General features: G+C 43.8%; 1 protein-coding gene across 1 annotated transcript in view; it reads left to right on the plus strand.

Annotated features, from left to right (window-relative positions):
- The window catches only part of LOC138671392 (gastrula zinc finger protein XlCGF57.1-like), a 44,870-nt gene extending 42,162 nt beyond the window's left edge, over positions 1-2,708 (plus strand). Inside the window, exon 5 of the mRNA XM_069759531.1 lies at positions 1,384-2,708. Within this exon, the coding sequence (XP_069615632.1) occupies positions 1,384-2,594 (1,211 nt within the window). The 3' untranslated portion in view covers positions 2,595-2,708. The remainder of the gene's footprint in view (positions 1-1,383) is intronic.
- The last annotated feature ends 18,798 nt before the right edge of the window (positions 2,709-21,506 follow it).

Here is a 21,506-nt window from a genome sequence, read left to right on the forward strand (position 1 = left end):
CATTCAAGCTGGCTAGTAGCTGTAAATCATTCAGCTGCAGTGATGAAAACTAAATCTCCGAGCAGTCATAAATACTCGGAGGCCACCCGAGCATGCTCGGGAAAACCCGAGCAACGAGTACACTCGCTCATCAGTAGTGGTAACCCCTCTATATGCAGTAGACTACACAAGATTCACCAATAAGAATAGGGGAAAATCGTTTATCACAGCTCGCTTTGCATCCTTCACAATGATATTTGTGCACACTCATTAGATGCATCAATGCAAAGGATAGACTCACTTGTTCATTGCTACTAATGTAGAGGTTCAATTCCTAAAACAACGAGAAGTTAAATTTTATAAGACGCAGTGGCCAGTGTGAAAATTGCAAGACTTAATTATTTTTTTTATTTTTTTTGTAATGATTGTGATGGGTAGATAAAAAAAACATTTCCCTCTAAAAAAAAAAAAAAAAAAATACATTTTACACGAAAACCCAATTTAAACAATAATTTTATGATAATAGCTGCCCCTTGAAAAGAGGTAGAACTAGAGTGTGAAGAGACACAGGATCTCTCTACAGATGACAGCACAGGGTCGGTGTTGGGCCCTGAGCTTTTTTGGCGCACTGTTATTGCTCCTCTGATTTTTTTATTTTTTTTTTATTTTTATTTTTTTTCATTTTTTTTTAATATAATCTATGATTAGTTGAGGTTGTTGAAACACTTCTGCATCCAGCAAAATAACTGCACTTCTATAGCATTTTTTCTCATATAAATGTCACGAAATACATATGTGCTAACTGGATATCTTATCATCGTGGGTGAACTTCCATATTTAGGCTATGTGCACACGTTCAGGATTTATTGCAGAAATTTCCTGAGAAAATCCTGAGATTTTCTGCAAGAATCTGCATGTGTTTTTTGCGCGTTTTTACCGTGTTTTTGGTGCGTTTTTTTTTGCGGATTTTTCCGGACATTTCCCAATGCTTTATATAGTGGGAAATCCGCGAAAAATCTGCAAAATTAATGAACATGCTGCATTTTTTTTACTGCGATGCATTTTTTTCCACAAAAAATTCATTAAAATTTCATTAAAATTGAATTCATTAAAAATGATGGGATGCATAATGTATGCTGTTTTTTTGCGGTTTTATCGGGAAAAAATGCGAAAAAAACCACGAAAAACCAGCCACGTGTGCACACAGCCTTAATGGTTGATGTATTTTTTACACAAGGTGTTCATCTATAAATATGACATTTTCTATCACAGGACATACAGCAGTAGATGTATATAGCACGCCCAACACTGCACTGTTATACATTTCGTGCTCATTGTAGGTATTTTCACATAGAAAGTATAAGAAATCATCATCTTGTAAAATGATTTTTTTTTTTTTTTCAGGTGAAGTCTCCATGCGAGGCTGCTATAGAAATCTCCTTTTTACTCCTGGCTTTGAAGTAGAAGACGATCAATCTCATATTGGCAAAAGTAGACTAGGTGAAAAGTTGGTATGTTCTGAACTTGGGAAACATTTAAACAAAAAATCCAAACTTTCCAGGCTCAAGAGGATTCAGAAAAATGAAAAGCCACTTTCATGTTCAGAATGTGGGAAAGGTTTAACCAAGAAGTCAGATCCTGAACATCAGACATATCACACAGAGGAGGAGCCATTTTCATGTCCTAAATGTCAAAAGAGTTTTAGTGACAAATCCAATCTTTTAAAACACTTAAAAATTCACACGAAGGAAAAGTCATTTTCATGCCCTAAATGCAGGGAGCGTTTTGGTCACAGATCAAATCTTATGGAACATCTGAGAATTCACGCAGAGGAGAAGACATTTTCTTGCTCAGAATGTAAAGAATCTTTTACCCAGGAATCAGATCTTGTAAAACATCAGATAACTCATGCAGGAGAAAAGCCATATTCATGTCCTAAATGTGGAAAACGATTTAAACAGAAGTCAAATCTTAAAAAACATTTAAGAACTCACACAGGGGAGAAGCCGTTTTCGTGTTCTGAATGTGGGACATGCTTTATGCTTAAAGAGCATCTTGAAAGACATCAGAAAATTCACACAGTGGAGAAGCCATTTTCATGTGAGAAATGTGGCAAATGCTATATTCGTAAAGATGCTCTTTTGAAACATCAAAAAATTCACACAGGGGAGAAGCCATTTCCATGTCTTGAATGTGGGAAACGGTTTACAGAGAAAGCAGTTCTTGTTAAACATCAGAAAACTCACACTGGAGAGAAACCATTTACATGTCTTGAATGTGGAAAATGTTTTACTCAAAAATCAAGTCTTAATACACATGAGAGAATTCACACAGGGGAGAAACCGTACTCCTGTTCAGATTGTGGGAAATGTTTTGGCCAGAAAGCAGATCTTGTTGCGCATCAGAGAAGTCACACAGGGGAGAAGCCATTTTCGTGTTCTCAATGTGGGAAGCGTTTTAGTTACAGATCAAATCTTATGGAACATCTGAGAACTCACAGAAGGGAGAACCCATTTTCATGCTCGGAATGTGGGAAAAATTTTAATCAAAACTCAGATCTTCTTGAACATCAGACATCACACAACGGAGAAGATATTTTAGTGTTCACATTGTAGAAAATGTGTCAGGCGAATAGCTGGTAGGATGTGCTGCCTCAGGATACCCTTCATTAGTAATTAGTAAAATTTGAACTTTATAAAAAACTAATAAATTTGGTTTGTGCCACCATTTTCTGAGGTTCATAATCTTTTCATTTTTCTGTCAATGGACCTGTGTGAGTATTTGGGTTTCTGTTTGCGCACCAAGATGATGTTTTTCATGGTATCATTTTTGTACCCCTACAAAGCTGACCCGAGTATACGCCGACCCTCCCCCCCCCCCCCCCCCTTCCCTAATTTTGCAACAAAAAACTGGGAAATCTTGTTGACTCGAGTATAAGCCTAGGGTGGAAAATGCAGCAGCTACCGGTAAATGTCAAAAATAAAAATAGACATCAGTAGGTTGTGTTTTTGAATATCCATATTGAATCAGGAGACCATATAATGCTCCTTAAGATGCTCCATATACAAATATGCCCCATATAATGCTCCATGCAGTTCTTTATGGCCCCATAGATGCCCCATATAATGCTCCATGCAGTTCTTTATGGCCCCATAGATGCCCCATATAATGCTCCATGCAGTTCTTTATGGTCCTATAGATGCCCCATATAATGCTCCATGCAGTTCTTTATGGCCCCATATATTGCTCCATGCAGTTCTTTATGGCCCCATAGATGCCCCATATAATGCTCCATGCAGTTCTTTATGGCCCCATAGATGCCCCATATAATGCTCCATGCAGTTCTTTATGGTCCTATAGATGCCCCATATAATGCTCCATGCAGTTCTTTATGGCCCCATATATTGCTCCATGCAGTTCTTTATGGCCCCATAGATTCCCCATATAATGCTCCATGCAGTTCATTATGGCCCCAGAGATGCTCCATATAACATTGCGCCACATATAATGCTGCTTCTGTACTAAAAAAAAATATGGCATACTCAACTCTCGTCGCTGCTCCTCAGCGTCCCGTCTCTCCGCACTGACTGTTCAGGCAGAGGGTGGCGCGCACTGTTGTGAATTCTGCTCTTGGGTTCCCTTCAGTGGTTGTTGGTGGGAATGCAGTTGTTTCTGACTCGCAGTCCTGGCCAGGTGTATCGGATAATTACAATTCTGACTGGGATATTTAGGTGTGCAGGATCCTTTAGCCCTTGCCAGTAGTCAATGTTTCTCTGTAAGTGTTGGATCTCAGCCTGGCCTCTCCTGCTTATCTGCCAGTTCTGCAAAGATAAGTGTTTGTTTCTTTTCCTGTGGCACACATGCAGTGTGCTTATTTTCAGTACTATTCGTTTGTTTTTCTTTTGTCCAGATTAGACTGTGTCTGTGTTTTCACAGTCTGATTGGTTTCACTGGAGTTGCAGATATACGCTCCTACATCTTTAGTTAGATGTAGGAAGGTTTTTGTATATTCTGCTGTGGATTTTTGAAGGGTTTTAATACTGACCGCACAGAACTCTGTCCTATCCTGTCCTATCTAGCTAGAGTGGCCTCCTGTGCTAAATCCTGTTTTTTTTTCTGCCTGTGTATGTTTTTTTCCTCTCCAACTCACCGCCAATATTTGTGGGGGGCTGTCTATCCTTTGGGATTTTCTCTGAGGCAAGACAGTATTCCGATTTGCATCTTTAGGGGAATTTAGTCCTCCGGCTGTGACGAGGTGTCTAGGATTGTTAGGTACACTCCACGGCTACTTCTAGTTGCGATATTAAGTTCAGGTTTGCAGTCAGTATAGCGGCCACTTTCTCCAGTGAAAGTTCTCATGCAGCTCCAAGGTCACCGGATCATAACAGCACACACTAATACGTCATCGTGCCCTCTGACCTGAACAGTCAGTGCTGAGGACGCGGAAGACGGAGCGTCGGTGGAACGCAGAAAGGTGAATATGAAATACTCACCTGCTCCCGGTGCTCCTGACGCGGTCCCTGCATGTCCCACAGTCTCCGGGCGCGGCAGCTTCTTCCTGTAGTGAGCGGTCACATGGTACCGCTCATTACAGTAATGAATATGCGGCTCCACCCCTATGGGAGTGGAGTCCATATTCATTACTTTAATGAGTGGTACCAGTGACCGCTGAACAGGGGAAGAAGCTGCCGCCCCCGAAGACCATGGGACATGCAGGGAGCGCCGGGAGCAGGTGAGTATTTGACAGTCGTCACTCCCCCTCACCCGCCGACCATGTCTCGAGTATAAGCCGAGAGGGGCACTTTCAGCCCATTTATCTTGGCTTATACTTGAGTATATACGGTAAATTGTTCTTTTATTCTATAAACTTCTGACAACATGTCTCCGAATTTCGAAGCAATAAATTTTGTATTTTTTTCTGACGAAGAAAAATAGTCCAAATTAAAAAAAAACGCGCATTCAGACCTCAAATAATGCAAAGAAAACAAGTTCATAATCATTTAGAAACAACAATACTAATGTTTTAACTCAGGAAGAGTTCAGAAATCAATATTTTGTGGAATAACCATGATTTTTAATCACAGCTTTCATGCGTCTTGGCAGCTTTCCACCAGTCTTTCACACTGCTTCTGGTGCAAAAATGTAAGCAGTTCTTCTTTGTTTGATGGCTTGTGACTATCCATCATCCTCCTGATTACATTCCAGAGGTTTTCAATGGGGCTCAGGTCTGGAGATTGGGCTGCCCATTACAAGGTTTTGATGTGGTGGTCACTTAATTTTTGCCAGAGCTGTATGTTAATTTTTACTTTGCACATCTTGCTGTTACGGTTTGGTATATACAGTATGTGACTAAAGTGAGTCCACTAGAGCGAGCACTAAAATGCTCGTTACTCGAACCAAGCAATTTCTAATGCTCGGATGCTCGTTTTAAGTAGCCAGTATAATGGGACTCAATGGGAAATCTGAGCATTTTTCCAGCAGACCCTACCAAGTGGTCCGGGGGAAAGTGAAAAAGTTGAAATGGATGGAAAAAGTGCTGAATGGAAGGTGAATAGAATGAGGAAGACTCCTGGAAGCATCTCTGACTCCCAGATCGCTGCTGAGGACAATGGGGTCACACTTTTACTCCACTTTAAGGACTGACAATAAAACACAGGAAAAAAATGTTAGGAAACATTCTTTCCTGTATAATGACTTGTATATAAGGCAAAATTAAAAAAGGATTTATTAAAATATATCATTTAAGTAAACCAAAATTAAATTTTGTATTCAAAAATTGGTAATTTCAGTGTAATTAAAGGCTATGTACTAAGTGATAATCCTGCTAAAAATTACAAGCAGGGTCATCCATACACCCTTGGATGCACCATCTGAAGTGCATCATAAAAATAATTAAGAAAGTGTAGTTGTAATGTACATCTACACTCATAAAGTGTAGAGGACTGCTCTGCTCATGAGGTATCTGGCCTGCGGGACGATGTGGACTTTGCCGGCTGCCGACTCTGCGCTGAAGAACTCTGTGGGCGCTGGTGAGTGTGGTACTTTGCGATTTCTTCCCACTGTTTGGCGGGCTGGGTTCTTACATCCTCCTGCCACCACCTCCATCCAATGCAGCCTAGCTGCACGCAAGGTTTTCTTCTGGTCCCCTCCTGTTCCAGGTTGGGGTCGCTTCCAGTCGCTCCTCCCATTCTCTTTCAAGTCATCTCAGTGGGCGTGGGGCTAGGTGTCTTTGGCGCATTCTCCGGAGGCACCGCTTGAAAGATCTTCACGCCTTTCCCGCGCAGTTACTCCCACAAAGGGTGCAGGCACCGCAGTGACCTCGCATTTTGGCGCCATTCTCCACCACCTCAGCCGCCATCTTAGTCAAATCAGTCCTTAGTGAATCTGTAGTCATATCCAGGTTTTTTGTCACCTCCAGGGCATCCGTTCCTCCCGGAGTCTCCTCTTTGGTCACATCCAATACAGTCCTTTCTTTCTTTTCCTCTGTGTCGGCTTCACCGCCACATGGGGCAGCGAGATCCTGCCGACTATGCCAAGTGTAAGGGTCGGGGGCTAGGGCAGTAGTTATGGCCGACAGTAATCCCTGTATCACCCGCTGGCCCCGTCCCTTTAACCCCTTTCTGACATCGGACGTACTATCCCGTCGAGGTGGGGTGGGCCCCTATGACCACCGACGGGATAGTACGTCCAGCGTGATTGGCAGCGCTCATGGGGGGAGCGCGGCCGGGTGTCAGCTGCCTATCGCAGCTGACATCCGGCACTATGTGCCAGGAGCGGTCACGGACCGCCCCCGGCACATTAACCCTTGGCACACATGATCGCGATGTGCCAGCGGTGCAGGGAGGGGGCTCCCTGCGGGCTTCCCTGAGCCCCCCGAAGCAACGTGATGTGATTGCGTTGCTGCGAGGGTCTGCTCACCTCCCTCCCTGCTCCAGACCCGGATCCAAGATGGCCGCGGCATCCGGGTCCTGCAGGGAGGGAGGTGGCTTCACAGAGCCTGCTCTGATCTGACAGAGTGCTGTGCAAACTGTCAGATCATCGATCTGTGATGTCCCCCCTGGGGCAAAGTAAAAAAGTTTAAAAAATTTTTTTCCAAATGTGTAAAAAAAAAAAAAAAATTCCTAAATAAAGAAAGAAAAAAAAAATTATTCCCATAAATACATTTCTTTATCTAAATAAAAAAAAAAACAATAAAAGTACACATCTAGTATCGCCGCGTCCGTAACGGCCCGACCTATAAATCTGGCCCACTAGTTAACCCCTTCAGTAAACACCGTAAGAAAAAAAAAAAAAAAAGGCAAAAAACAACGCTTTATTATCATACCGACGAACAAAAAGTGGAATAACACGCGATCAAAAAGACAGATATAAATAACCATGGTACCGCTGAAAACGTCATCTTGTCCCGCAAAAAAAGCCGCCATACAGCATCATCAGCAAAAAAATAAAAAAGTTATAGTCCTGAGAATAAAGCGATGCAAAAATAATTATTTTTTCTATAAAATAGTTTTTATCGTATAAAAGCGCCAAAACATAAAAAAAATTATATAAATGAGGTGTCGCTGTAATCGTACTGACCCGAAGAATAAAACTGCTTCATCAATTTTACCAAACGCGGAACGTTATAAACGCCTCCCCCAAAAGAAATTCATGAATAGCTGGTTTTTGGTCATTCTGCCTCACAAAAATCGGAATAAAAAGCGATCAAAAAATGTCACGTTCCCGAAAATGTTACCAATAAAAACGTCAACTCGTCCCGCAAAAAACAAGACCTTACATGACTCTGTGGACCAAAATATGGGAAAATTATAGCTCTCAAAATGTGGTAACGCAAAAAATATTTTTTGCAATAAAAAGCGTCTTTCAGTGTGTGACGGCTGCCAATCATAAAAATCCGCTAAAAAACCCGCTATAAAAGTAAATCAAACCCCCCCTTCATCACCCCCTTAGTTAGGGAAAAATTAAAAAAATGTATTTATTTCCATTTTCCCGTTAGGGTTAGGACTAGGGTTAGGGCTAGGGTTAGGGTTAGGGCTAGGGCTACAGTTTGGGTTGGGGCTAAAGTTAGGGTTAGGGTTGGGCTAAAGTTACAGTTAGGGTTTAAATTACATTACAGTTGGGGATAGGGTTGGGATTAGGGTTAGGGGTGTGTCAGGGTTAGAGGTGTGGTTAGGGTTACTGTTGGGATTAGGGTTAGGGGTGTGTTTGGATTAGGGTTTCAGTTATAATTGGGGGGTTTCCACTGTTTAGGCACATCAGGGGCTCTCCAAACGTGACATGGCGTCCGATCTCAATTCCAGCCAATTCTGCGTTGAAAAAGTAAAACAGTGCTCCTTCCCTTCTGACCTCTCCCGTGTGCCCAAACAGGGGTTTACCCCAACATATGGGGTATCAGCGTACTCAGGACAAATAGGACAACAACTTTTGGGGTCCAATTTCTCCTTATACACTTGGGAAAATACAAAACTGGGGGCTAAAAAATTATTTTTGTGGGGAAAAAAAAGATTTTTTATTTTCACGGCTCTGCGTTATAAACTGTAGTGAAACACTTGGGGGTTCAAAGTTCTCACAACACATCTAGATAAGTTCCTTGGGGGGTCTAGTTTCCAATATGGGGTCACTTGTGGGGGGTTTGTACTGTTTAGGTACATTAGGGGTTCTGCAAATGCAATGTGACGCCTGCAGACCATTCCATCTAAGTCTGCATTCCAAATGGCACTCCTTCCCTTCCGAACTCTCCCATGTGCCCAAAACGGTGGTTCCCCCCACATATGGGGTATCAGCATACTCAGGACAAATTGGACAACAACTTTTGGGGTCGAATTTCTCCTCTTACCCTCGGGAAAATACAAAACTGGGGGCTAAAAAATAATTTTTTGGGGAAAGTTTTTTTTTTAAATTTTCACGGCTCTGCGTTACATACTGTAGTGAAACACTTGGGGGTTCAAAGCTCTCACAACATATCTAGATGAGTTTCTTAGGGGGTCTAGTTTCCAAAATGGTGTCACTTGTGGGGGGTTTCTACTGTTTAGGTACATTAAGGGCCCTGCAAATGCAATGTGACACCTGCAGACCATTCCATCTAAGTCTGCATTCAAATGGCACTCCTTCCCTTCCGAGCCCTCCCATGCGCCCAAACAGTGGTTCCCCCCACATATGGTGTATCCTCGCACTCAGGACAAATTGGGCAACAAATTTTGGGGTCCAATTTCTCCTGTTACCCTCGGGAAAATACAAAACTGGGGGCTAAAAAAATAATTTTTGTGGGAAAAAATTTTTGTTTTATTTTTACGGCTCTGCATTATAAACTTCTGTGAAGCACTTGGTGGGTCAAAGTGCTCACCACACCTCTAGATAAGTTCCTTAGGGGGTCTACTTTCCAAAATGGTGTCACTTGTGGGGGGTTTCAATGTTTAGGCACATCAGTGGCTCTCCAAACGCAACATGGCGTCCCATCTCAATTCCTGTCAATTTTGCATTGAAAAGTCAAACGGCGCTCCTTCCCTTCCGAGCTCTCCCATCCGCCCAAACAGTGGTTTACCCCCACATATGGGGTATCAGCATACTCAGGACAAATTGTACAACAACTTTTGGGGTCCAATTTCTTCTCTTACCCTTGGGAAAATAAAAAATTGGGGGCGAAAATATAATTTTTGTGAAAAAATATGATTTTTTTATTTTTACGGTTCTACATTAAAGACTTCTGTGAAGCACTTGGTGGGTCAAAGTGCTCACCACACCTCTAGATAAGTTCCTTAGGGGGTCTCCTTTCTAAAATGGTGTCACTTGTGGGGGGTTTCAATGTTTAGGCACATCAGGGGCTCTCCAAACGAAACAAGGCGTCCCATCTCAATTCCAGTCAATTTTGCATTGAAAAGTCATATGGCGCTCCTTCCTTTCCTTCCGAGCTCTGCCATGCGCTCAAACAGTGGTTTACCCCCACATGTGGGGTATCTGCGTACTCAGGACAAATTGTACAACAATGTTTGGGGTCCATTTTCTCCTGTTACCCTTGGTAAAATAAAACAAATTGGAGCTGAATTAAATTTTTTGTGAAAAAAAGCACCAGAAGGGTTAATAAACTTCTTGAATATGGTTTTGAGCACCTTGAGGGGTGTAGTTTTTAGAATGGTGTCACACTTGGGTATTTTCTATCATATAGACCCCTCAAAATGACTTCAAATGAGATGTGGTCCCTAAAAAAAAAAATGGTGTTGTAAAAATGAGAAATTGCTGGTCAACTTTTAACCCTTATAACTCCCTAACAAAAAAAAATTTTGGTTCCAAAATTGTGCTGATGTATAGTGAACATGTGGGAAATGTTACTTATTAAGTATTTTGTGTGACATATCTCTGTGATTTATTTGCATAAAAATTCAAAGTTGGAAAATTGCGAAATTTTCATAATTTTTGCCAAATTTCCGTTTTTTTACAAATAAACGCAGGTACTATCAAAGAATTTTTACCATTGTCATGAAGTACAATATGTCACGAGAAAACAATGTCAGAATCACTGGGATCTGTTGAAGCGTTCCAGAGTTATAACCTCATAAAGGGACAGTGGTCAGAATTGTAAAAATTGGCCCGGTCATTAACGTGCAAACCACCCTTGTGGGTAAAGGGGTTAAAGTACCTCGGTGCTGCTCCTCTGCGCCATCAGGGTTTTCCCGGTACGGGACTGTAACGGGAATAGAGTCACAGTCTGGTTTCACTTCAACTTCAAAATGTTTACTCAGCAACTTGTCATCCAGGGCAGAAAAATAGGGGAGTTTCATGGCCAGAAGCAGTCATAAGGACAGTTGTATTTTTTGTGTGTATATTTATTTGTTCCGGAGGACTGCGAAACACATGATTAATATATAGAGTTGTTTTTGTTGCACCTGTTGTGCTCATTCAGCTGGAGAGGAAGGCCTTCATCGGGTACTGTGTTTCAGGGTACAGGAGTACAAACTTCAAATAAAGGGGGGACATCTCCCTTTGAAGAAGAGATGAAAATATATGGACTGTTCCTTATATGATATATAGTAAAATGTTAATATGGTTGGGGACAACCATGTTAAAAGAAAGGGGGAATGTAGGGGACGTGGTATTTATATTGTTCCTTTTTCTCCCCAACCCCTGTTTGAATATATTGTATTTCATTAATGTGTTCATAAATGGTGGTACTGCTACACATAAAGTGTATTACCACTGTGTATAAGAGTATTGCTACACCTTATGTGTCTTGGTCTGACTCTATACATATTTGATTGTTCACATGTATTTGCACACTGTTTGTTAGGGAAAGCAAGTGCCCCGGGCAAGTATAGTGCTATCGGAGTAGTACCCCAATTTGGCCACTAGATGGGCATAATAGGATAGGATAGGGAATGGTTAACATAGGAGGGGCATGATGGGGATAAGACAGTTAGGTCTTCCTGTTTCAGTTCAGTTGGGGCCTGGGCGCCCGTGCAGCACACAGGGGGCTGGCTTGCCCAGGACACATCGTGCCCCGCAATGTTCTAAGAAGAGAGGGCCCAGCAGCAATATCCAGGGGGCCTGAATAAGGAACAGAGAGTGCAGCAGCTACAGGAACAGCAGTGCAGTATAAGTGGGACTGCAGCTGCTGGAGAGAAGAAGGCTACACGGAGTGGGAGAAAGTGCACCAAGAGGTGGCAGGTCTTTGTGTGGCCGCTATTCTGAGGACCGGTGCAAAACAGCAGGGAATACCCCCACGAAAGGCAGAAATAGTGGACATTGAGGACACTGAGGGACCGTCCCGAAGGCAGGCTTCGTGAGAGGCAAGGGTCAGAGATACCAATGCCTGATGCTGCGAAAGTGTGTGCCCTGGATGACAAGTTACTGTGTAAACATGTTGAAGTGGAACCGGACTGTGACTCTTTATTCTTGGAATCGTCTGCAGAGGTAACAGTCCCGTCCCAGGAACACCCTGATGGCGTAGAGAAGCAGCACCTGACCCCCGACCCTTAGGCTATGTGCCCACATTGCAGAACTGAAGTAGAATTTTCTGCTTCAAATTTGCACATCCTTAGCAGGAAAAAAGCATGCGGATTTAGATGCGTTTTATATGCGTTTTTGACTCGTAATTGACGCGTTTTGCATGTGATTTTTCAAGCGTTTTTCTAACGCATGTCTATGAGTGTGGAATTGCCGCGATTCCGCAAAAATAATGAACATCCTGGGTTTTTTATTGCGATGCGTTTCCGCCGCAGAAATAAAAGCAGCATGGGCACATCGATTGCGGAATGCATTAGAAATTAATGGGATGCTGTTTGTAAGCGTTTTTTAAGCGTTTCCGCAGCAGAAAATCGTGGCAAAAACGCTTAAAAAACATAACGTGAGCACATAGCCTTAAACAGGCAAGGTAAATAAACAATCCACTTAGCTCCAAGCACCGCCGCCAAGCTCCACACGGCAGAGGACATGGAAACAGGACCCCAAACTTCACAGAAGTAGCAGACACAACGCTGATACCAGAGAGCTGAAAACTCCTAGGCTGGTCTACATAGATTACTCTATTACCAACAGTCAGCTGATGCATCATGTGACGATTTAATGGATGGTGGGAGTGGTCACCACCCACTTCAGCTGACCAGCAACTGCCAGCAAGGAAACTGACATTAACCCCTGCTGGCCCAAAAGTAAAATCCACGTTTAAATTAAAGCAGAACCAGAACTGTCACGACTCCAAAAATGATTTGTGACAAAGATTCTATTGCTGCTTTGAGAGGAAGAGCTTCCAGCTGATGTTGGCCATGTGCTCTGAGATAGCACTTCGAAGATGGAGGAGCAGCAGGAGGGGGTGCAAGAACTGGTGTAGGAGGTGGAGGAAACCCTGATAGAAGTAGGGCCAGCAATTCTCGGCGTTGGAGGCACATGTGCGGTGGCAGGGTGGGACTCTGTCCCGGCCTCCACAATGTTAACCCAGTGTGCCATCAGGAAAATGTAACATCTCTCTTCAAGCGCTTGTCCACGTGTCGGTTGCTAAGTGGACAATCCCAGAAACCACGTTGGTAAGGGCACAGGTGCGGTTTCTGGACACGTGCTGGCACAAGGCAGACATGCCACAACATGAGAAATAGAAGTGGCTGGGGGTCAAGTGTGAGATTGCCAGGGTGGTAGTCATGCCAGGGGCCCGCTGTTCTTCCACATCCTGGCACCCCACAAATAAAAGATAATGTCCTGGCACTGGTGTGCGTTGTGCATAGTATAAAACACTCACGTTTGGGGTCGGAGCTTCCCGCGTCCTACCACACAGACTTTCCTTTTTTGAATAACTATACTTAACATCAGATGATTAATTGCAGATACAGCACAGTATGTGTCCACTTGTTCCTTCTGGGATCTCCCTTCACTTTCTGGCATCACTGGCCTAAGAGAAGCTCTTTCCACCCCTGCAGCTCCCAAGCTTTTGGGCCCACTCTTCCGACGGTTTCCCATCCGGCTTCCCCATATGGAAGGTGAAAAAGACATTTGGTTTCCCTCCAGATTCGGGCCGTAAGCCCCGGATATCCTTGGAAGACCCCTGTAATTAGTATCAACCGCCCCCATGCTGCTTCGTTTGGAGTCCCGCACTCAATGCCATCCAACCCCCTTGGCTTAATCTGCTTTCCTTCTCATCTCGCTAACTCTCCAGCTAAGGAATTACCAGTAAGTGTCCTGTACTATTCACTGCTCGTAACCCCCTCCCAAATGGGAAATCCCTTTAAGCAGGGGCTCTACTCCTCTATGCTTAACTACTTCTATAATGATCATACCTAACCACCTGTACTACAGTGCCCCCTACTGTACTAACCCGATCATATCCTAATCTATGAACCCTGTGCTATACTTATTCTTATTTCCTAATTCCTCATCCTAATACTTTCACTAGACTTATCAAAATACACATTTGTATACTGAACATGAGTCTTCACATATAGGATCATTGTGAAAATATACAGGTGATGCTCACAAAATTATATCAAAAAGTGAATTTATTTCAGTTCTTCAATATAAAAAATGAACCTCCTATAGTCTATAGAGTCATTAGACACAGAGTGATCTATTTCACGTTTTTATTTCTGTTAATGTTGATGATTATGGCTTACAGCCAATGAAGACCCAAAAGTCATTATCTTAGTAAATTAGAATAGAGTGATACTTTATAACACCAGCTTGAAAAATGATTTTAAAATCCAAAATCTTGTCCTACAGAAATGTATGTGCAGCAAATGCACTCAATACAAGGTCGGGTTCCTTTTGCATCAATTACTGCATCAAGGGGCTTGTTGGCATGTCATCCTATACATCTAACAATGGGTAAGAACCTGTAGGGCATGGGGTGGTCATACTTGGTTGGGGCAGAATTATTTTTTATGCTATTTTCACTGTTAAATTTCATGTAATTAACAAAATAACACCTGTAAAGGCTTCCTGTTGTGAATTCTGTGGCTGAATTCACTCCTGTGGTCACAAGTGGTACTGCAGCTTCTGAGCTTCCTCCCTCAGGTGTTCTGGTGAGCTCGTTAACTGCTTCATTACTTAACTCCGCCTGATGCTGCTATCCTTGCTCCTTGTCAATGTTTCAGTGTTGGATCTGAGCTTCTCCTGATTGTTCCTGTGACCTGCTGCTCTGTATAGCTAAGTGCTTTTTGGTTGCTTTTTTTTCTGTCCAGCTTGTCTTTTGTTTTGCTGGAAGCTCTGAGACGCAAAGGGTGTACCGCCGTGCCGTTAGTTCGGCACGGTGGGTTTTTTTTGCCCCCTTTGCGTGGTTTTGCTTTAGGGTTTTTTGTAGACTGCAAAGTTCGCTTTACTGTCCTCACTCTGTCCTAGAATATCGGGCCCCACTTTGCTGAATCTATTTCATCCCTACGTTTTATCTTTTCATCTTACTCACAGTCATTATATGTGGGGGGCTGCCTTTTCCTTTGGGGAATTTCTCTGGGGCAAGTCAGGCCTATTTTTCTATCTTCAGGCTAGCTAGTTTCTTAGGCTGTGCCGAGTTGCCTAGGTAGTTGTTAGGCGCAATCCACAGCCGCTTTTAGTTGTGTTTAGCATAGGATCAGGTGTGCAGTCTACAGAGTTTCCACGTCTCAGAGCTCGTTCTTGTATTTTTGGGTATTTGTCAGATCACTGTGTGCGCTCTGATCGCTAAGCACACTGTGTTTCTGGATTGCCTTCATAACACCTGTCATTAGCAAACATAACAGTACAAGGAGCCCAAACTAATGATTCTCAATAGAGGGAAAGAAAAAGTTCTGACATCATTTTTTTTTTTTTTCTGCTCTGTGTTCACTTTTTTTTTTCCCCTAGACATTTGGGTGATTCTGGACACAGGTGTGGACATGGATATTCAGGGTCTGTGCTCTTCAATGGATAATCTCGTTATAAATGTACAAAAAATTCAAGATACTATTGATCAGAAATCTATGTTAGAACCAAGAATTCCTATTCCTGATTTGTTTTTTGGAGATAGAACTAAGTTTCTAAGTTTCAAAAATAATTGTAAGCTATTTCTGGCCTTGAAACCTAATTCTTCTGGTAATCCTATTCAACAGGTTTTGATTATTATTTCTTTTTTGCGCGGCGACCCTCAAGACTGGGCATTTTCTCTTGCGCCAGGAGACCCTGCATTGAGTAGTGTCGATGCGTTTTTCCTGGCGCTCGGATTGCTGTACGATGAGCCTAATTCAGTGGATCAGGCTGAGAAAAATTTGCTGGCTTTGTGCCAGGGTCAGGATGATATAGAAGTATATTGTCAGAAATTTAGGAAATGGTCAGTACTCACTCAGTGGAATGAATCTGCGTTGGCAGCTTTGTTCAGAAAGGGTCTCTCTGAGGCTCTTAAGGATGTCATGGTGGGATTTCCTATGCCTGCTGGTTTGAATGAGTCTTTGTCTTTGGCCATTCAGATCGGTCGACGCTTGCGCGAGCGTAAATCTGTGCACCATTTGGCGGTACTGCCTGAGGTTAAACCTGAGCCTATGTAGTGCGATAGGACTATGACCAGAGTTGAACGGCAGGAATACAGATGTCTGAATGGTCTGTGTTTCTACTGTGGTGATTCCACTCATGCTATTTCTGATTGTCCTAAGCGCACTAAGCGGTCCGCTAGGTCTGCCGTCATTGGTACTGTACAGTCCAAATTCCTTCTGTCCATTACCTTGATATGCTCTTTGTCGTCGTTTTCTGTCATGGCGTTTGTGGATTCGGGCGCTGCCCTGAATCTGATGGATTTGGATTATGCTAAACGTTGTGGGTTTTTCTTGGAGCCTTTGCGGTGTCCTATTCCATTGAGAGGAATTGATGCTACACCTTTGGCCAAGAATAAACCTCAATACTGGGCCCAGCTGACCATGTGCATGGCTCCTGCACATCAGGAAGTTATTCGCTTTCTGGTGTTGCATAATCTGCATGATGTGGTCGTGTTGGGGTTGCCATGGCTACAAACCCATAATCCAGTATTGGATTGGAATTCCATGTCGGTATCCAGCTGGGGTTGTCAGGGGGTACATGGTGATGTTCCATTTTTGTCGATTTCGTCATCCACCCCTTCTGAGGTCCCAGAGTTCTTGTCTGATTATCAGGATGTATTTGAAGAGCCCAAGTCCGATGCTCTACCTCCGCATAGGGATTGTGATTGTGCTATCAATTTGATTCCTGGTAGTAAATTCCCTAAAGGTCGATTATTTAATTTATCCGTGCCCGAACACGCCGCTATGCGCAGTTATGTGAAGGAATCCCTGGAGAAGGGACATATTCGCCCATCGTCATCACCACTGGGAGCAGGGTTCTTCTTTGTAGCCAAGAAGGATGGTTCGCTGAGACCGTGTATTGATTACCGCCTTCTTAATAAGATCACTGTTAAATTTCAGTATCCCTTGCCATTGTTATCTGACTTGTTTGCTCGGATTAAGGGGGCTAGTTGGTTCACTAAGATAGATCTTCGTGGTGCGTATAATCTGGTGAGAATCAGGCAAGGAGATGAATGGAAAACTGCATTCAATACGCCCGAGGGTCATTTTGAGTATCTAGTGATGCCGTTCGGACTTGCCAATGCTCCATCTGTGTTTCAGTCTTTTATGCATGACATCTTCCGTGAGTATCTGGATAAATTCCTGATTGTTTACTTGGATGACATTTTGATCTTCTCAGATGATTGGGAGTCTCATGTGAAGCAGGTCAGAATGGTTTTTCAGGTCCTGCGTGCTAACTCTTTGTTTGTGAAGGGATCAAAGTGTCTCTTCGGTGTGCAGAAAGTTTCATTTTTGGGGTTCATCTTTACCCCTTCTACTATCGAGATGGATCCAGTTAAGGTCCAAGCCATCCAGGATTGGATTCAGCCGACATCCCTGAAAAGTCTGCAAAAGTTCCTGGGCTTTGCTAATTTTTATCGTCGCTTCATCTGTAATTTTTCTAGCATTGCCAAACCATTGACCGATTTGACCAAGAAGGGTGCTGATTTGGTTAATTGGTCTTCTGCTGCTGTGGAAGCTTTTCAGGAGTTGAAGCGTCGTTTTTGTTCTGCCCCTGTGTTGTGTCAGCCAGATGTTTCTCTTCCGTTCCAGGTCGAGGTTGATGCTTCTGAGATTGGAGCAGGGGCGGTTTTGTCACAGAGAGGTTCTGATTGCTCAGTGATGAAACCATGTGCTTTCTTTTCCAGGAAGTTTTCGCCCGCTGAGCGTAATTATGATGTGGGCAATTGAGAGTTGCTGGCCATGAAGTGGGCATTCGAGGAGTGGCGTCATTGGCTTGAAGGAGCTAAGCATCGCGTGGTGGTATTGACTGATCATAAGAACTTGACTTATCTCGAGTCTGCCAAGCGCTTGAATCCTAGACAGGCCCGTTGGTCGTTATTTTTTGCCCGCTTCGACTTTGTGATTTCGTACCTTCCGGGCTCTAAAAATGTGAAGGCGGATGCTCTGTCTAGGAGTTTTGTGCCCGACTCTCCGGGTTTATCTGAGCCAGCGGGTATCCTCAGGGAAGGAGTCATTGTGTCTGCCATCTCCCCTGATTTGCGGCGGGTGCTGCAAAAATTTCAGGCGAATAAACCTGATCGTTGTCCAGCAGAGAAACTGTTCGTCCCTGATAGGTGGACTAATAAACTTATCTCTGAACTTCATTGTTCGGTGTTGGCTGGTCATCCTGGAATCTTTGGTACCAGAGAGTTAGTGGCTAGATCCTTCTGGTGGCCATCTCTGTCACGGGATGTACGTACTTTTGTGCAGTCCTGTGGGATTTGTGCTAGGGCTAAGCCCTGCTGTTCTCGTGCCAGTGGGTTGCTTTTGCCCTTGCCGGTCCCAAAGAGGCCTTGGACACATATTTCGATGGATTTCATTTCTGACCTTCCCGTTTCTCAAAAGATGTCAGTCATTTGGGTGGTCTGTGATCGCTTTTCTAAAATGGTCCATCTGGTGCCCTTGGCTAAATTGCCTTCCTCCTCTGATTTGGTACCTTTGTTCTTTCAGCATGTGGTTCGGTTGCATGGCATTCCTGAGAATATTGTTTCTGACAGAGGTTCCGAGTTTGTTTCAAGGTTTTGGCGAGCCTTTTGTGGTAGGATGGGCATTGACCTATCCTTTTCCTCGGCTTTCCATCCTCAGACTAATGGCCAGACCGAACGAACCAATCAGACCTTGGAAACATATCTGAGATGTTTTGTTTCTGCAGACCAGGATGATTGGGTGTCCTTTTTGCCGTTGGCTGAGTTCGCCCTTAATAATCGGGCCAGCTCGGCTACCTTGGTTTCTCCATTTTTTTGCAATTCTGGGTTCCATCCTCGTTTCTCTTCAGGACAGGTTGAGTCTTCGGACTGTCCTGGTGTGGATTCTGTGGTGGATAGGTTGCAGCAGATCTGGACTCAGGTAGTGGACAATTTGATCTTGTCCCAGGAGAAAGCTCAACTTTTCGCTAATCGCAGACGCCGTGTGGGTCCCCGACTTCGTGTTGGGGATCTGGTTTGGTTATCTTCTCGTCATATTCCTATGAAGGTTTCCTCTCCTAAATTTAAACCTCGTTTTATTGGTCCGTATAGGATTTCTGAGGTTCTCAATCCTGTGTCTTTTCGTTTGACCCTCCCAGACTCCTTTTCCATACATAATGTATTCCATAGGTCGTTGTTGCGGAGATACGTGGCACCTATGGTTCCATCTGTTGAGCCTCCTGCCCCGGTTTTGGTGGAGGGGGAATTGGAGTATATTGTGGAGAAGATTTTGGATTCTCGTGTTTCTAGACGGAAACTCCAGTATCTGGTTAAATGGAAGGGTTATGCTCAGGAAGATAATTCCTGGGTTTTTGCCTCTGATGTTCATGCTTCCGATCTTGTTCGTGCCTTTCATGCGGCTCATCCTGGTCGGCCTGGGGGCTCTGGTGAGGGTTCGGTGACCCCTCCTCAAGGGGGGGGTACTGTTGTGAATTCTGTGGCTGAATTCACTCCTGTGGTCACAAGTGGTACTGCAGCTTCTGAGCTTCCTCCCTCAGGTGTTCTGGTGAGCTCGTTAACTGCTTCATTACTTAACTCCGCCTGATGCTGCTATCCTTGCTCCTTGTCAATGTTTCAGTGTTGGATCTGAGCTTCTCCTGATTGTTCCTGTGACCTGCTGCTCTGTATAGCTAAGTGCTTTTTGCTTTTTTGTTGCTTTTTTTTCTGTCCAGCTTGTCTTTTGTTTTGCTGGAAGCTCTGAGACGCAAAGGGTGTACCGCCGTGCCGTTAGTTCGGCACGGTGTTTTTTTTTTGCCCCCTTTGCGTGGTTTTGCTTTAGGGTTTTTTGTAGACTGCAAAGTTCGCTTTACTGTCCTCGCTCTGTCCTAGAATATCGGGCCCCACTTTGCTGAATCTATTTCATCCCTACGTTTTGTCTTTTCATCTTACTCACAGTCATTATATGTGGGGGGCTGCCTTTTCCTTTGGGGAATTTCTCTGGGGCAAGTCAGGCCTATTTTTCTATCTTCAGGCTAGCTAGTTTCTTAGGCTGTGCCGAGTTGCCTAGGTAGTTGTTAGGGGCAATCCACAGCCGCTTTTAGTTGTGTTTAGGATATGATCAGGTGTGCAGTCTACAGAGTTTCCACGTCTCAGAGCTCGTTCTTGTATTTTTGGGTATTTGTCAGATCACTGTGTGCGCTCTGATCGCTAAGCACACTGTGTTTCTGGATTGCCTTCATAACACCTGTCATTAGCAAACATAACAGCTTCCTAAGCATTTAAAAATGTCCTTAAGTCTGTTTCAGTAGCTCCACAATCATGGGGAAGACTGCTGACTTGACAGATGTCCAGAAGGCGTCACTGACACACTCCACAAGAAGAATAAGCCACGAAAGGTCATTTGTTATGATCAGGTGACCTTGGAGCAACATGAAAACTTTCACTGGAGTAGGTGGTAACTATACTGACTGCAAATCCTGAACTTATCACCGCAACTAGAAGTAGCCGTGGGGTGTGCCTAACAAATCCTAGACACCTCGATACAGCCGGAGGACTAAATACCCCTATAGATGGAAATAGGAATTCTACCTTGCCTCAGAGCAGAACCCCAAAGGATAGGCAGCCCCACACAAATATTGACTGTGAGTAGTAGAGGAAAAGACACACGCAGGCAGGAAACAGGATTTAGCAAAAGAGGCCACTCTAGCTAAAATAGGAAAGGATAGGACAGGATACTAAGCGGTCAGTATTAAAATCCTTCCAAAAAAAATCCACAGCAGAAAATACAAAAACTCCACCATCTAACTAAAGATGTGGAGCGTATATCTGCAACTCCAGAGAATCCAACAAGACTGAGAAAACACTGACACAGTCTAAGCTGGACAAGAGAAAACAAATGAATAGCACAGAATATAAGCACACAGCTTGTGTGCCACAGAAAAAGAAACAGACACTTATCTTTGCTGAATTGGCAGCTAAGCAGGAGAAGGCAGACAAAGATCCAACACTTCCAAAGAAACATTGACAACTGGCAAGGACCAATGAGTCCTGCAAACCTAAATACCCCAGTCAGAATTGCAATCAGTAGATACAACTGTCCAAGACTGCAGACAAGGGACAACTGCATTACCACCTACAACCACCGGAGGGAGCCCAAAAGCAGAATTCACAACAGTACCCCCCCCCCTTGAGGAGGGGTCACCGAACCCTCACCAGAGCCCCCAGGCCGATCAGGATGAGCCAGATGAAAGGTACGAACCAAATCAGCGGCATGGACATCAGAGGCAAAAACCCAAGAATTATCCTCCTGGCCATAACCCTTCCATTTGACAAGGTACTGAAGCTTCCGCCTCGAAAAACTGGAATCCAAAATCTTCTCAACAACATATTCCAACTCCCCATCAACCAACACAGGGGCCGGAGGATCAACAGAGGGAACAACGGGTTCCACATATTTCCGCAATAAAGATCTATGGAAGACATTATGGATAGCAAAAGAGGCCGGAAGCGCCAGTCGAAAAGACACCGGATTAATAATCTCAGAAATCCTATAAGGACCAATAAACCGAGGCTTAAACTTAGGAGAAGAAACCTTCATAGGAACATGACGGGAAGACAACCAGAC

Source organism: Ranitomeya imitator, chromosome 3, assembly GCF_032444005.1.
Source record: "Ranitomeya imitator isolate aRanImi1 chromosome 3, aRanImi1.pri, whole genome shotgun sequence".
Lineage (NCBI taxonomy): Eukaryota > Metazoa > Chordata > Amphibia > Anura > Dendrobatidae > Ranitomeya > Ranitomeya imitator.